General features: G+C 39.4%; 1 protein-coding gene across 1 annotated transcript in view; it reads left to right on the forward strand.

The window, feature by feature from the left end:
- The first annotated feature begins 3015 nt into the window (after nt 1-3015).
- The window catches only part of kcnh5b (potassium voltage-gated channel, subfamily H (eag-related), member 5b), a 185805-nt gene continuing 172057 nt past the window's right edge, over nt 3016-16763 (forward strand). The window contains exons 1-3 of the mRNA XM_044375399.1: nt 3016-3221; nt 13382-13505; nt 16420-16526. Of these exons, the coding sequence (XP_044231334.1) occupies nt 3149-3221; nt 13382-13505; nt 16420-16526 (304 nt within the window). The 5' untranslated portion in view covers nt 3016-3148. The remainder of the gene's footprint in view (nt 3222-13381; nt 13506-16419; nt 16527-16763) is intronic.

Consider the following 16763-nt stretch of genomic DNA (forward strand, 5'->3'; position numbering starts at 1 on the left):
GCCAATTAAGGACGTCCCAGGGAGGGTTTGGCACCGTGCACGTTTACTGACAGCGCACAAACACACACACACACACACACACACACACACACACACACACACAATGCTGTAATATCTTCTCTGAGGTGATTTCGACAGACTACTTGACAGCTTCGGATGGGAAACCGTGAGTGTTAACAGGTGCATAAATTAGATGTCAGATTTATAAATAATAGTTTGAGATATAGTCAAATATTAGATTGTGTGTGCAAACAACATCTAATTGATGATTGACTATTCGTATAATAATATATTGTGTCTTATTGAAATGCTCAGTGGAGAGTTTTCTGGTATTTTTTTTATCCTGATTATGTAAATTATTTTTGGATGCTAGGATGAATTTACATTGACGTAAACACATTTGATCCCTTAGAGCAATGGTTCCCAGCTTGGAGGTCAGAAAATATAAATCTGACAAGTTGCAAAATGACCAACAGGATTGGAAAGCAGAAATATTATTTGCCTAAAACCAGGGAGGAAAATCACTCCTTGGTTGACCTGAGGGGTCACAAGCCAAACATGTTGGGAGTCACTGCTCCATAGTGATGCTATAATACTCCAATAATTATTCCTATAGGGACTTAAAGAGGACATATTTATATTCTAGGGCTCTACTGGAATATCTTTGCATGATTTACAGTTAAAAACTACTTATTTATCTTACACTGGCCCTTTCTGCAGCCCCTCAGTTCAGCCTCCATCTGAAACAGGCTCCTGTCTCCCCTCCCAATGAGCCTGCTCTGTTCTGATTGGTCAGTCGGATTTCCCTTATTTTTCTCTTTCTTTCCTGTCAACTTCTCATATTCAGTGCATCCATACATGTGCAGGTGGACAACGTGAACAACATGGATATAAAACACCAGATGCATTGTGTTATAATGACTTGCCATTCTGGGATGGAGCCATATGGCAGCCATCTTACCTGGGTCCAGTTTTAAACTTACTTTAATTGGAGTTTATGGTGAAAGAAGCTTCTGTTGTCTTTATAATCCTTGTATTTTTCTACCAATACACCAATACTGTTTCTTATTCAAAGTAATGAGCGTAAGGCAACTGTGTGTTTAGAATAAACCATATAAATCATGCTTTCAATCATGAAGATAACCTCATAATTGTGCATTTATATTGCAAACAATGACTTTATTTTTTCAATTTTGCCTGAACTTAATATGTAATGGCGGAACAAAACACAAACTTGTAATAATAAAATAAACGACAAGTTAAATGATAAAAACAAGGTGGCATCATGCTGAGCAGATGTGATGGCCTGTACGGAGCGCCGTTTGGGGCCCTTCTGGTTCCCCGGGGCCCCATTAACCCTTCATACAAGCTAATGAGCATTCCTGAGAGACTCCTGCAGAGAAAGACAATGTTTTCACTGCTTCATGATAAGATAATTTGTTATTAGCTACTTCATGGAGGTTGAGTCTGCTGGCGAGTGTATGATGGTGTAAGTTTTTGCTTTCTTCATGAGAGTTTGATGAGAAGATTGATACATCAATAGGCTGTCACTCTTTCCAGAAATATCAAGTTCAAACTAATTAAAAAAAACACATAATTTGTTTAAATTAACTTTAACGCAGCCCACATAGCCCATCCTAAAATACTTTCTGGTTGTGGTCACACTGGATTTTGCTCCTCATTACTCTCTATGAGAAACAGGACAAGATGTCACAACACTTCAACCAGATTAGAAAAATGGCAAAATAATACAAGCAGCAGAGAAGACAGGAGGCTGCTTGGCAGCAGTGAGAGTAAATTCATTAATGGAGTGGGCTAACAGCATAGAATAATGCTACTAGCCCACTAGCCATGCTAGCTCCTGCAGTTTATGCTCACAGCTTTTGTTCATTCGCTGTGTCTCTACTGTTTCAAACCAAAACTGATCACATCAGAGCTTCAAAATGGTCTTCAAAAGATGGTTTTTCAGTAACTTGTAGCTTGATTTATATTATGAGGAGAGACTGGAACATGTAAACTGTCCCACTACATCATTGTATGTATGTTTTTGTCTCAACTGGTGTTATAGTTTTATGCTTTTGTTGTGTCGCTTGTTGTTTGCTGGAGGACCACAAATGGAAACACGCCTTCTAGACTTTATTGTTTTATAATCCTCGATGATTGTAAAAACAGATGTGCACAGTTATTCTGTAGTTTTTAATCATCAAATAAATTAAATCAATCAATCAATCACCAGCTAGTCTCCAACTCTGTCTGCCTGCTGTTTGCTACTGGGCAGGTCGTGTGCTGATGAGAGCCGTGAGACTGAATCAAAACAACAAAGCTGCGGCTATAAAACCAAAACAAAGAGCTGAAAGACGCTAAAACGGTTTGTAGGGCTGCAGAGTCTGGTCTTAATTCTCTGTTGGTTCATCACTTAGCAACAAATTTCACATCCACATATTCATAGTTAATCTAAAAAAATACGGATTATAACAACTTTAACTATATTTATTATAAGTATGATTATTAATGACTTTCTTAACATTCACAGCTTGATGGCTTTAAACTCTTATAGTAAATGTTTTATGAACTATTAATAAAGTCATTATAAACCCTTTATAAAAGGTGACTTGTGAGAAAGTGGTACCATTTGATTAGAATTAGCTCTAATGTGACATTGATCAGTTATGTAATCGGTTTAAATATGTCATCAAACTGGAGGAAGAAGACAATAAGGGGCCAGTTTTTCACAACAAAACAACAAGGATTATATTATTATTATTTATAATATATGTTTAGCCACATCTAATCGGCCAGTGTGTCCATTTATTCATCATTTTTACTTAAACAACTATTTTATATCACCGCCATATGTTACACACATCATTCACTGAACAGACATTCAACATACAGTATCATACAGCGTAGTCATTGTTATTAGGACGGAGCCCACAGTCGCAGACACGCATGCGTCCTGGATCTCCGTGCAGGCAGCGGGGACACAGCGCCGCCGCCGTGGCTCAGTGCGCCCCGAGCAGCCAGAGCGCACGGTTACAATGAGCTTCTCCATCGGTCCGACTGAGAGCCAGCGTCAGAACCGAGCTCCGAACAGCGGACATACTAACACCGACCCTGACCGACACCAGCTCCGCCCGCCCGCAGCAGGATGCCCGGGGGAAAGAGAGGGCTTGTGGCACCGCAGAACACTTTTCTGGAGAACATTGTCCGGCGTTCAAGTGGTGAGTCCGCGCGTCGGAGGGAGGCTTGTGGTTTTTTTGCAGGGGGGGGGAGAGGGGGCGGTTTGGTTTGGTTTCACCAGTCAGCAATGGACCCGGACTCCACTGGAATACTGTGTGGGTTTTTATCAGTTTAACAAAGAAGGTTTGATGAAGGATGAACCCACATTAACTCACTTTATACCCGCATTTATCTGCAGTGATGGAGTTCACATGAATGTTTATACATCACAATAAGTTAAACTGCTGTAAGACAAACGGAGAAGAGATGATTTCCAGTAGGAGAAACGTGAATCACTGTTTGGAGGAGATTATAATCAGGCCTACATGATACAAGACGCTCTCTGGGAGTCACAGTTTACGCACCGTTTTTTATTCCCCACTACATTATTATTTGCGTGCATTTTTTTAAAAAATATTTTGTGAATTATCTCACCAACTTCATTATGTGATACCGAAATAGAAGCGCTGCTGCACAGACGCGTTATTAGCTGAAATATTAAAAAGTTTATTCTGGTCATTAACTCGCCCCGTTTGTGTTAATAAACACCGACAGCAGCTCAGCCAATAAAGCTGGAGACGTCTGATCATTCATTTACTGTCAGCTCTGCCTCTTTCCTAAATATCACTGTGATTATTACCTGTCTGCACGAGGAGGGAGCCCAGATTAAAATGGATGATAAACCCGCGTTAGTTTGGTTATGTAATACTGGAGAGTTAAGGACCAAAAGTGACACTTTGTGGAGTAGAATAATTGATCTTCTGGGCTAAATAACGAATAGCTGCACAGTATATTCATCTTCTTAATGCGTTCAGTGTTTCTCAGCTGGCTGCGTTATCAGCAGCTCATGTTTTTCTGTTTTTTTTTTCTCCATCTGCGCTATAACTGCGCCGGACTTGGCACCGGCCTGAGGAATACGCGCTCTCTCCTCTGATTAGATTGATTTCTCTCCTTTATCCTCCCGGAGAAGTCAGTGGAGTAATTGGCCGGAATGAAAGTCCGGGTTGTGGATGGGGGGGGGGGGGGGGGGGGGGGGGGGGGGGGGCTGCGGGGCCGGGGGGGGGGGTGATGGAGATAAGGTCAAGAAGACTGTTCCAGAAATGTGTGTCTGTGTGTCTGTCTGTGTGTGTTATCGCGGTGTTTGTGCCTCCGGAGGAGCCGCAGGGCTGTTGTGCGGCTCTCTGAAGGGGGATTTCTGCGCCAATTGGAGAGACGTCGGCTGTACAGGAGTTGACGTGCAGTGTTTTCTTTTTTCTGCTTGAGAAGTCACAGCAGCAATTCGGTGGAATGATGTGAAGAGCAGACGATGTCGAGGTTTTTCTGAAACTGTTCAGCGGCCTCAGATCAGATGCTGCAGCTTCCAAGTCTGTGGATTAATGGGACTAAAACTGTGACATTGATCCTCCAGAATGTTGTCTAGATGTTTACACATTGAATATAAGAAAGCCTGCAGAAGTCAACTGATTATTATTTTAGATTTTTTAATGTTTTGACAATTTATTTTTGGCATTTAAGTCTTTAAAATTAATTTTAAGTAAAGTTTTTTCATTACTTCATTGACAAAACCTAATTTACAACAAAATAAAGAGAAAACAGGATATAAATATCAGCACAAAGAGAGAGAGAGTAAAATGGGTTTAGCTTATACTGTACAACACAGTTTCTCATATGGGGGCAGAAAGATGCTTTAAGTGGCGCTGAACACAATAAAGTTTGGTGTTTGGTTTGAGAACTTGCTGGTGTTGATATGATACTTAGAAAAAAATCAAAAGTTGGTTTACAGAGTATAAAATATTGCAGTGTTTGAGCTCGTCCGCATGCTCATTTGTGCAAAATACCACAAACTTTACTTTAAATTCAACTGTTGTGCTTCTTCTTTGAAGGAAATTCATCAATATTATTTTAAGGTAGTATTTTGACAATCAATTGATCATTTCAGTCATTTTTCAAGCAAAAATGCCAAATTTTCAAGGTTCCAGATTATCAGATGTGATGATTAGCTGTTTTTCTTTCTCATATTTGACAGTAAACTGAATATTTGAAGGTTTTGGACTGTTAGTTGAAGACATCACAGCTGGCTCTGAGTGCTATTTTTCAGTATTTTTTAGTGTTTATTTGGCTAAACGATTAATTGATTAATTGAGAAAATAATCAGTGCATTAATCTATAATGAAAACAGTTGTTAGTTGCAGCCCTATAGCGTGAAGAGTGGAGTATGTTCTATATATAAAATTAAAATGAATAACTTGCTTGTTGAGGTTTTAGTTGCATGTTCTGCCCGATGAGTTTCCAGCTGTTTGAGGAGAGATCTGCCTGTCGTAGTCTGACAGCATGTATGAACGTCAGGAAGACAGAATATATTGTCGAGAGTGCTGTTTGAAATTGATCATGAATGCATTCTCTGTTTCACTTGGGTCTTTCATTTTTGCTGTAAATTAGATCTGAAATGAAAAGCTCTCATGTGGCCGGTCAGAGTATCCTGACAATCGAATCAGAGCTGCTAATGCTGAAATAATTCAATCAGTGGGTTTTAATGAGGAGTTTAAGTCCCATGATGATCTGAATGATGCTTCAGAGGCTTTCCCATCTTTTCTTTCGGCCCGCAGGAAGCCGTGTTGGTCAAACCTTCTGCTAAGTAATTGGTTGTGATTAAAGAGGAGAGCAGAAAAGGTCGAAATGATTCCAGTTTTTTTTTGGTGTGTTGCATTAAGTCTTAGTCAGCTCTTTAATTCCAAAGGGCACAAAGGAGGCTGCTCCTGGCAGGATTTAGCCTTAAAACAAGAGGGTGATAAATTTAAGTAACTGTAGTTTCTTTTTGTGTTGAAAAATCCCTTCAGTCAGAGGTGTGACCCTTTCACACCTTACAGTTTCATCGTGTCCTCCCACTTTGGGAACCAGACTTACACCCTTGCACTCAGTGTTGTGCTTATAGAAAGGTATCTAGTGTCATTCTTTCATGACTTGCAGCGGCAAGATGTGACAATGTTGGCTGTTCAGCTGTTAACTGCCTGTGTTACCATTATTAATGAAGTGATATAAGAGTTTCCACACACACAGATGTTCTACCAATCAAATTACAGAACCTAAGACCCCATTCACACCTCGCATTAAAATGTGTTTTGGGTGATCAGATTACAATCAGATAGTGCTTGACCACATGAAAGTACACGTGTAAATGCACCCGAGACGCACTGAGGGCAGATTGTGATCTGATCGGCCAAACCACCTCCGGAGGTGGTCAGGGACGCGTTGTGACCACATTGAACACAAGTTTAAAAGCAAATGTCCACATACAGCACCTACGTGGGTGGAAATACGTAATCGCACGTGACTGTTCCAAACCAGTGAGGTAGCAGCCATTAGCCAGTTAGCGAGCTAAGCTACTAGCAAGAAAGCAGCAAGAAAGCAGCAAGAAAGCAGCAAGAAAGCGGTGGATATTCGAGACACTCATGGATGGAATCAAGACGAGACCAAGTGTCGGCTTCTTCTCCGACACTTCCCTTCAAAAAGCAAGCAAAAATGCAGCTTCAAGGATGGCTACCATCTTTTTTTTGTTGTTTTTTGGACCTACGCTATCAAGAAGATGTCACGTTCGGTTGTTTGAACTGGACAGAGCAATCATATCTAAACTGGATCTCAATGTGGATGCTGGAGACACATATTAATACCAAGTGTAAATGTAATCAGGTTAAATCATATTTAGATACATTCTGGATATGAGATGCATGTCAATATGAGATGTAAAGGGATTAAGAGTGAAGACAAACTGTGCAGCCAAACATTGTTCAAACCAACAGAACTTCATTTTAGATTCCAGTGGAGGTCCCAAAGCTTTTAAAGATACTAATAGAAATATGTATGAAATGATGAATAAGTCATATTGAATATTTCCGTTTAAAGCTACATAGAGGGAAGAAGCAGGAAACTATATTTTAAGGGTTTTTTATTTACATTGAGGAACTTTTTATCCTAAAAAGGTCCATCTCTAGTTATCCTCGTCACAAGAGCTCCTTGTTTACCGTAAACCGCAAGAAACACAGTGACAGGAAACGAAATGAAAAATGAAAATTAGTCTAATAAAACTTGAAAATGAAAAGTGATGATCTTCGGCTACTGGAGGAAAGCAGCTTCTTACTCTGTAGCTTTTCAGTGTCGTCCCGTCAGGCACCTGTGACACCTTCATGCAGATAATTAACATTAAATGAAAGGTCACCGTGCGCTCTGAGAATATACCTGGTTTACTCTGTGATACCTGTATCACGTATGTTTTTTTCTCCTTTATGTGTTAACAGGATTATTGGACTGTATACTGGGTCTTTTTTGGGTTTGTTAAGAATCAGACTGTGATGTCCACTGCTGGTATAATAGAAGTTTTTCCCTGACTACAGCTAGAACATTTTTATTATAGTTACATTTTTTTTATATATATATATATATATCATCAGATTGCTGAGTGAAATCAATGGAGTGTGCTGTTGGAGGATTTTACTTATCAGTCTGTAAAACCTGCAGTGAAACCTGCCAGAAAGAGCTGCTGACACTCCTTCACAAATTCATAAGTCTGTGTTTCGGTGGAGAAATTTAGTGTCTTTTCATAGTTTTAATGCTGTTTCACTGGTTCTTTCCTCCCAGTTGTAAACATCTACTGTGGGAAACACTATAATATTTTAGGCATGCATGTAGTCAGATATGATGGGATGTTATCTTTTTATTCCACAACGCACTATTTTGTCAGCCAGCTGTTTTTCCAGAAAGGAGTGGGCTCTCTAAATGATGAATGATTACCTGCCAGAGAAGCAATTTTGCATGTTTAAGCTCATTAATTACATTTCATTATATTTTGCATAATGCTGCTGAGCATTTCTTAAAGCAGATGATAGTTTTTATGACACAACATGGAACCAGTGGCAGCGTTTCACCCCGTTTCACCCTGCAAGACTTACAGACGATCCTGCAGAGAATCAGGTCAAAAAATATTCCCAGGCACTCATGACATTTCGGTACCCTTTTAATGTAATTTCTGTCAAAATGTCCGTCTGTGAGTAGATATATTTGGAGCAGGAGTTGCTTTGAAAAGTCTTCTTTGCTGGTGTTTTCGGCGCATTTATGAAATTCTGTCGTCCTCGATTAGAGAGTCGCTCGCTGAAAGTCTTTTGAGGAAAGAATATACCATGTTTGTGTACTGCTTGTCTTTGGGGCTTCTTGTTGCTGCTTTCAAGGACACTCCCAACATCTGAGACTTCAGAGTCAGTTGCTGAACAGCAAAGTTTAGTCGTCTGGAGTTTCATTTTTTCCAACACCATAGTTAATGAAAGTTGTTCTGTTCTTCTATGTACATGTCCTGCACCAAAAGTTTTTGAGACAACCTTTACTTTTTAGTTGCACTGAGATACAGAAAGATACATTTACTTTAAAAGATAATGCCAGTTTTTTACAGCTTGGATCTTATTTTTGTATGCTTGGACATCATTTTTTAGCATTTATGATAACTCTGTACTCAGCGCTGTAGCTACACTAATGTTGTGTCCTCAGTAATATTTCTAGTAGTGGGGGTTTAATGACTTGAAGAGGAGTTCATGTTCTATGACTGTGTAGAGATGACACATGTTAAGTTTTTAAGTCTGGTCATAAAGACGTCAGAGTCAAATATCTTAAAATGTTACTCTTACTGTTATGATGTTGGATGTTAAACATCAGCCTGGTCGCCAGAATAAAACATTGGCGCTGTACGTTTCTGCAAACCACAGAAACGTTGAATATCTACGTTTCAACACGTGAAATACGTTGCATATTAACATTTCAACAATACGTATCATATCAAAATGTCAACAAAATGTATCATCTCAACATTTCTAAAGTGACGTAGTTCACATGTGATCTATATGAGTTGATCTTTCCTATTAGGAGCATGAGGGGCAGGTGGATGGTTAGTAAGTTTCTTGGCAGCAAGTTGGAAATCAGCAGAGAACAAACCAATGTCCGCTTCCTGTTTCAACCTACAATAGTGAGAAAACCGGCTTTTTTTTAGCGAGACATCGGCCGTTTTTATCTTATTTTTTTATTTTTATTTTAATCCAGACCATGATCTTTCCCTAACCCTAACCAAGTGGTCTTTGTGCCTAAACCTAACCAGACCTTAACCACAGCATAGTCACACCATAAAACATCATTATTCAATGGGTAGAAATGTTAATATGCTACGTTTGTAGAAATGTTGATATGATACGTAATTCATGTGTTATTTATAAAATATTAATATATTCAACGTTTCTGTGGTTTGCAGAAACGTTCAATACCAACGTTTTCTTCTGGTGACTGGGTTGTAAACATGGTCAAAGATCCAAAACTTGAGGTTAATATACGTAAAAATGTTCCCTGTCAGTCAAAACCAGGGATTCAACCTGCTCTGAATGCTCCGTTTGTACATTAGCTTTACTTCCCCATCAAACTGATGACAGATTGTCCTTGCATGCCCACAAACGCACTGAGATTGTTGCTAAGGTTGCTCTATGGATTGTTTGCATATTTTGGATCTGATTTAGGCTCAAACATATACAGATGTATCTGAGAAGCTTCAATTTGGAGTAAAGGAGTAAAAGAAGTGAAATCCTGCTACTATAGTTTGTTTACGTAGCGTCTGGAGCAGGAGGAAGGTTCCTGAAGCTGACCAATCAGAACAGAGTGGGCTCATCAGGAGGCGGGGCCTTAAAGAAACAGGAGCTAAAACGGCCTGTTTCAGACAGAGGCTGAACTGAGGGGCTGCATAAAGGACCAGTAGAAGATAAATAAGGAGTTTTTATCTGGAAATCATGCAAAGATATTCCAGTAGAGCCCCAGAATATAAATATAGACCTGGAAATGTGTAGGATACGTCCCCTTTAAAATGTGATTTGTTTTTACGCAAAAAAAAAAATCTGGTTCAGCACCAGAATTACATACATGAAACAGTAGAGAAGGCTTTTTAAAACACAATATACACCATATTATAATGAGATTCAGAAGATATAATGATAAGTCTGATTGAACACTTAAAAGAATAAATCAAATGTGAAATTTTGTAATTTAAAAAATCACCTGACTGAAACTGTCTTAAGTGAACGGGGACCTTCTGCTGCTGTCAATCACTGTAGTATCTCTAAAATCTCGGCTTCATCTGTTCAGGTTAACAGCTGAGATTTGAGACACGGCACCATCACTAAAAAGTAGTTGGAGGTTGGAAACAAAACTTCAGGTCAGATAACTTATGTGGAAGAAACAAAGGAAAACAGTAAAATTATCCAAACTTTCTCTTATAAACAGACTTATTTCTTCCTTTGACTTTGACCTACTGTGCTGTTCTTACTGTAGTTCACTGCATACGGGATTATTACTGATATTTCGGGCTCACTTTCAGTTTGAGCTCCAGTATCTATTAAACTGTTGGCTTAACAACCCGTCTGATCATCTGACTCATTGTCTGATGTTTTTTCCTGTGATCTCAGTTACCTCGGCGAGTATAATATTATCATAACCAAAGCTACAAGCCTCCAGCTGAAACACACCATAATATCCCATTAATAAAACAATATAAAGAAAATGTTCACTGTGTTCTAAAAAAAAAAATTACATTTTTAGTCTGTGTTAGTCAAAGTTCATCATCATCACCTTCTCCTCCCTGGTGACGAAGCTATCGCCATGCAGAATATATTCAATGAATAATTAATACCTGTGTAGTTATGAAAGAGACAGAAAAAAAAAAAAAAACCTGCTGGTGATATTTCACCCGGGCTTCCTGTCTGTATTTACACTCCACTGTAACCGCATCATTCATCATTATTTACCTCTCACTTATTAGAGATTTTGATCTTTTTTTTTTGCTAATAAGGGAGATGCCGTCATGAAATTGAATGATTTGTTTTTATTTATTTATTTATTTATTTGTTAGTAATTAATTGAATAACACAAGTAAATTGAAGGTTAATGCAGGGTGATGTTTAATGGAGATTCAGTCAAAGTTTTAAAAAATATTTCTTATTTTGTGATTTATCTTGTTTTCCTTATTTTTTTGCTTGCATCATTTGTCATAATTTTGCAGGATTTTGATCACAACTTATGTTAGTAGTTAGTCAATAAAGCTAAAACAAAAGATTTAAAGTCATCAGTACGGTTTCACTGGAGAATTTACGCTTTTCCATTTCTGATAAGAATAATATTATGTGAGACTCTCTGAATTCTTACAATATTTAACTTTAGAGAGTTTTAAAAATTGAAATGAGCTCTAGACTTTTGGGGCTCAAAAATCAATAGTTCAACCTCCTTTTTTTTTGCTGAAATGTTCAGATAAGTAAATGGTCGGAATGAGAGCAGAAAGGTCAAAAGGGCAACCGGGATGCTGCAGCTTTTAAAGGATAGCTTTTTTTAAAAGTCTGTCATACTATAATACTCACTGCTCATATATGTTAAAAGAGTTTTTGTTTGAGTGGAATCGTTCTTCATCTCCACGCCTGAAGCGTCCCTCTGTAGAGCTGCTCTGCAGTAAAAACTCTGAATCAGAGTTTTTTATCTGAGTGTGAACGGCAGCGATAAACTCTTTGTAAGTGGAAATGTTCTGATAGCTCGCAGGTCATTGGTTGTTAGATGTGATAACACTGGTAAAAAAAAAACACTGGAGCCTGAGGAGACTTTAGTTGTTTAACACTGAAATGGAGAAAACACAAAATCATCATACTGATTACTGCCACACCTGTTCTTAATCAATAAATCACTTAAATAGGACTTGTCTGACAAAGTGAAGTAGACCAAAAGATCCTCAAAAGCTAGACATCATGCCGAGATCCAAAGAAATTCAGGAACAACTGAGAAAGAAAGTAATTGAGATCTATCAGTCTGGAAAAGGTTATAAAGCCATTTCTAAAGCTTTGGGACTCCAGCGAACCACAGCGAGAGCCGTTATCCACAAATGGCGAAAACACGGAACAGTAGTGAACCTTCCTAGGAGCGGCCGGACGACCAAAATTACCCCAAGAGCACAGTGACGACTCATCCAAGAGGTCACAAAAGACCCCACAACAACATCCAAAGAACTGCAGGCCTCACTTGCCTCAGTTAAGGTCAGTGTTCATGACTCCACCATTAGAAAGAGACTTGGCAAAAATGGCCTGCATGGCAGAGTTCCAAGACGAAAACCACTGCTGAGCAAAAAGAACATTAAGGCTCGTCTCATTTTTGCCAGAAAACATCTTGATGATCCCCAAGACTTTTGAGAAAATACTCTGGACTGACGAGACAAAAGTTGAACTTTTTGGAAGGTGTGTGTCCCATTACATCTGGCGTAAAAGTAACACCGCATTTCAGAAAAAGAACATCATACCAACTGTAAAATATGGTTAGGTTTATCAGTGACTCTAAGTTGTCCCTTGTGTGAGTGGTTGTCAGTCCTGTGATCGACTGGACACCTGCTCAGGTTGTGCAGCAGTTCTTTCTTCTCCGAATCGAGGGTCTAAGAATAGAGGGTGTTGAATGCTGCACAGACTGTAAAGCCTTCAAAGGCAAATTTGGAGACTTGACTGATGAGACTGTCTTAAAGTGTGTTTCCATCCACCAGGTTTATGTGCATAAAAAAGGGGAGTAGAGCTGGCACTAAAAAGAGGAAAATATATTGCAAAAAAATTTTTACGCATGTCTGAGGAGGAAGAGTTGGTGTATCGATGAAAACTAAATGTGATAAATTAAACAGACTTAGTGAATAAATGATGATGTACATGAATCATGTGACTTAAACATGACTCAAGCTTCAACTGAAGAGCTGAAAACATCAGATCTGTGTGGACCGTCGAGAAGTTCCTCAGATTAAAACATGAAACAAACAGAAATGTCATATTTCCATCATGATCTCCATCATTTGAGCTCTTTGAATGACATCATCTTGTTGTGTCCTCTTCTTCTGAAATGCTTTAATGGCACCGACTGAAGAATTAGCGCCACCAACAACCAACTCCTGATATTCTCACAACAGCAGTGGATGGAAACAAGCATTAATTTGCGTTTTCTTTCACTGATTTTTGGCTTCAGTTCTATTAGACCAGCCTCCAGAGGCTAAGAGGCTTTGCAGCCTTTTATCTGTTTGTCATATTTGATGCTGTCATTGGTGCTGATGTGTGCTCTGTCCCTGTGCTTCTGCCAGAGACCAGCTTCCTCCTGGGAAACGCCCAGATCGTGGAGTGGCCTGTAGTTTACAGCAATGACGGATTCTGCAAGCTGTCTGGCTTCCACAGGGCTGAAGTCATGCAGAAGAGCAGCACATGCAGGTAAATATTCACAATGTTAACCGTGTTAGATGTGCACAATTACTGTTGTTTTATGCAACATTAAAGCATTATTAGTCACAGTGTGATAATGGAGCAATAATGGACTCTTTTTCTCTTGCTGCTTTGTTGTAATTGCTCTCACAGTGAAGCTAAATTTGCATTAATTTTCATTTGCAAAAGTCTTTTACATTTGCATACACTTTGAAAGGGACTGTATATCATGCACATGTCTTGTTTAGCTGCTGGGTTTTTAATGGTTTAAATGGAACTCATAAAAACCAATATATTCCTACAACACGAGCACAGAAGAGCAGCCAGGAGTTATTGTTGTTAAAACTAAAACCGTGTCTTTTGCCAAGTGTTCCATTCATCCTGCAAATATCACTGAATGTCTTTTTTTATTTTATTTAGTTTCATCCATTATTTAAGTACAAAGAGAAAGGAGGGAAAAAAGATTAAGAAGCGACATTTTTTTTTTTTTGTACCTCCCTGCTTCTGTCCTGCCGTAGTGATCATTAAAACTGCAGTGTGCTGCTCTGGAGGGCTGTTTACATGGTCCTAACTTCATTTACCGCTTGAGAACTGCTCCAACAAAAATGTGGAGCTCAGCAGAGTCAAAAAAAAAAATCTGGCATTTCCACTTGAGAGAGAGAGAGAGAGAGAGAGAGAGAGGGAGAGCTGAGGAGATGGCACACCGCTCGCTGTGACTCTGAAATGAATCCAATTTAGAGCTGCCAGAGGAGCTCTGCCCGGTCCAGCTCGAGGACGGTGTCTTGCTCGCCTGTCAGTCAAAACATTTTAAAATTTGACCGGAAAGGATGACTTCTCTCCTCGGATGCCTCTGAGATCCGACCAGGGGTGACGACCTTGACTAGCCGGCGGCTAAGAAAGGGCTCCCGCGGACACTGAGCTAAGTGAGAACAGGGACACTGAGATTTATCCCTCCACTCCCCGCTGCTCTCGGCTGAGCAGGACACTGACAATCCACTCAGTCGTGACAATAAGAGGATACAAGAGCCCACTGAGAGCTTAAACTTACTGCTGCCAAAGTGATGGAAGATGGTGGCTTGTTAATGGTGTTGTAATGTTTTTTTTTGGAGTTATTTTTGATCTTCTGATTGTAGTATAAGGGAAGAAGATCACATGTAACATATTTCCCAGATGAACTCGTCAATAGTCGACCTTTGAATCCACCCACCTCACTCAGTTGACTGACTCTGGTCTGGCATTGTGACGAGAAACAGCGGTTTCTCGGTTAACAAAGCAATAATCCACTGTAAACTGTTCTGACATGACCCCCTTGATTACCGAATTTATTTCCCTCTCAACCCCAGCAAAACCAGTATGTTGGCATGGCTACGCATCAGTGTCGACTTTTTATCGATTGTCACAACGACGTTACGATGTTTTCACAATGCAGCGGCCTTCCCTGAATCATCAGGGATTTTAAGAAGCTCCCCTTTTGCAAGTTTTTTGCTTTATTTCATGCATTACTGACTGCTAGCTCGCTAGGCTAATGCTAATGCATTGTCTATGCTCTGTTTATCTTCCTGCGTCCCAGCGGTCGTTTTGTATCTACTTGCAACACGTGACGCGAGAGAAAGAGAGAGAATTCATTTTTTTATTAAAGGGGACATATTCTTTATGTGATTTTCTCTTTATATACTGTTATGATGCTGGATGTTAAACATGGTCATAGTTTTAAAACTTGAAGTGAATGTATGTAGAAATGCTCCCTGCAAGTCAAAAGCCAGGGCTTCAACCTGCTCTGAACGCTTCGTTTGCAACGTTAGTTCTCTACCTTGCTGACGTCGGCTTGTTGCCCCATAAACAACCGTCCATTTTGTAACCTTTGTTGCTCAGGTTTTTCCATGTGTTGTTTGCGTTTTCCACTCCAACACATAAGGATTTATTTGAGAAATTGACATTGAGAACGAAGAACAAGAAAAAGTAGTGAAATCCTACTACTATAGTTTGTTTAATGGTTTGTTAAGCTGGGGGATGTCTGCCGAGGGGCTTCCATGAGCTGGCCAATCAGAACAGAGTGGGCTCATCAGGAGGCGGGCCTTAAAGAGACAGGAGCTAAAACGGCCTGTTTCAGACTGAGGCTGAACTGAGGGGCTGCATAAAGAGCCAGTATAAGATAAATAAGGAGTTTTTAACTGTAAATCATGCAAAGATATTCCAGTAGAGCCCCAGAATATAAATATAGAGCTGGAAATGTGCATGATACGTCCCCTTTTAAATAACATTTAAAGTTCTGTTGCAGTCCACTTTGTCTCTATTTTGAGTTCAGTTCTGTTTTGTTGACCTCTTTTAATCACACTTACTTAGTTTTTCTCATTTTTTTGCATCCACTTGTGTCTTGCCACTATGAAGCCAGTTAAAGCAGCACACGCCTTCACTGTCTATTAGTACATGATGTGAAATGCAGAAAGAAAACATCAATGACATCCAGGCTGTCTTTGCTGTTAAATCTTCTATGAAACTTCTCTAGTTTTTGTTTGGAATATATTGTGTTTTCATTGTTTATTTGCATCCCTCTGTGTGTATTAGCCCTGGAAGAAGCTGCAGCTCTTGGGACAGAAAGTAATCACTCAGACTAATTATATTAGCACAGATTAAAATGTCCCAAGCCTGTTAAGGAATAATTACAGCCATGCCAGTAAACGCAGGCTGCACCAATCCACAAACCTTCACTGTGAGCTAAATTTATGCTGCAGCTCTGTCAATTTTCTTACTGTAAAAAAAAAAAATCAACATAAGACTTAATGGACAGTTTATGGTAAGATAACATATTGACAATGCAATTACAAACACATGTGATATACTGTAACGCAGGGGGCAAAGGTGAAAAGGTCGGGTCAGTATTGATCGCCGTTGTGTCTCATATCTCATCGTTTTCCTTTTCTAGTTTTATGTACGGAGAGTTGACGGACAAGAAGACCATCGACAAAGTCAGGCAGACGTTCGACAACTATGAGTCCAACTGCTTCGAAATCCTGCTGTACAGAAAGAACAGTGAGTTCACTTCACTTCTTGTCTCATCATCATCATCATCTCTTCTGTCCTTTAGATCACTGCACATGTAACATCAGGCCAACATTTTTATTAATGGTCTGTCTATAAAATGTTAGAATGAACAATGACCATCAGCCCAAAGCGACGTCTTCAAATTGCTTGTTTTGTCCGACCGACTATATAAAACCCAAATATATTTAATTTACAACGATTTAAAACAATGAAAAGCAGCAACAT

The sequence above is a fragment of the Thunnus albacares genome, chromosome 15 (assembly GCF_914725855.1).
Source record: "Thunnus albacares chromosome 15, fThuAlb1.1, whole genome shotgun sequence".
Classification (NCBI taxonomy): Eukaryota; Metazoa; Chordata; class Actinopteri; order Scombriformes; family Scombridae; genus Thunnus; species Thunnus albacares.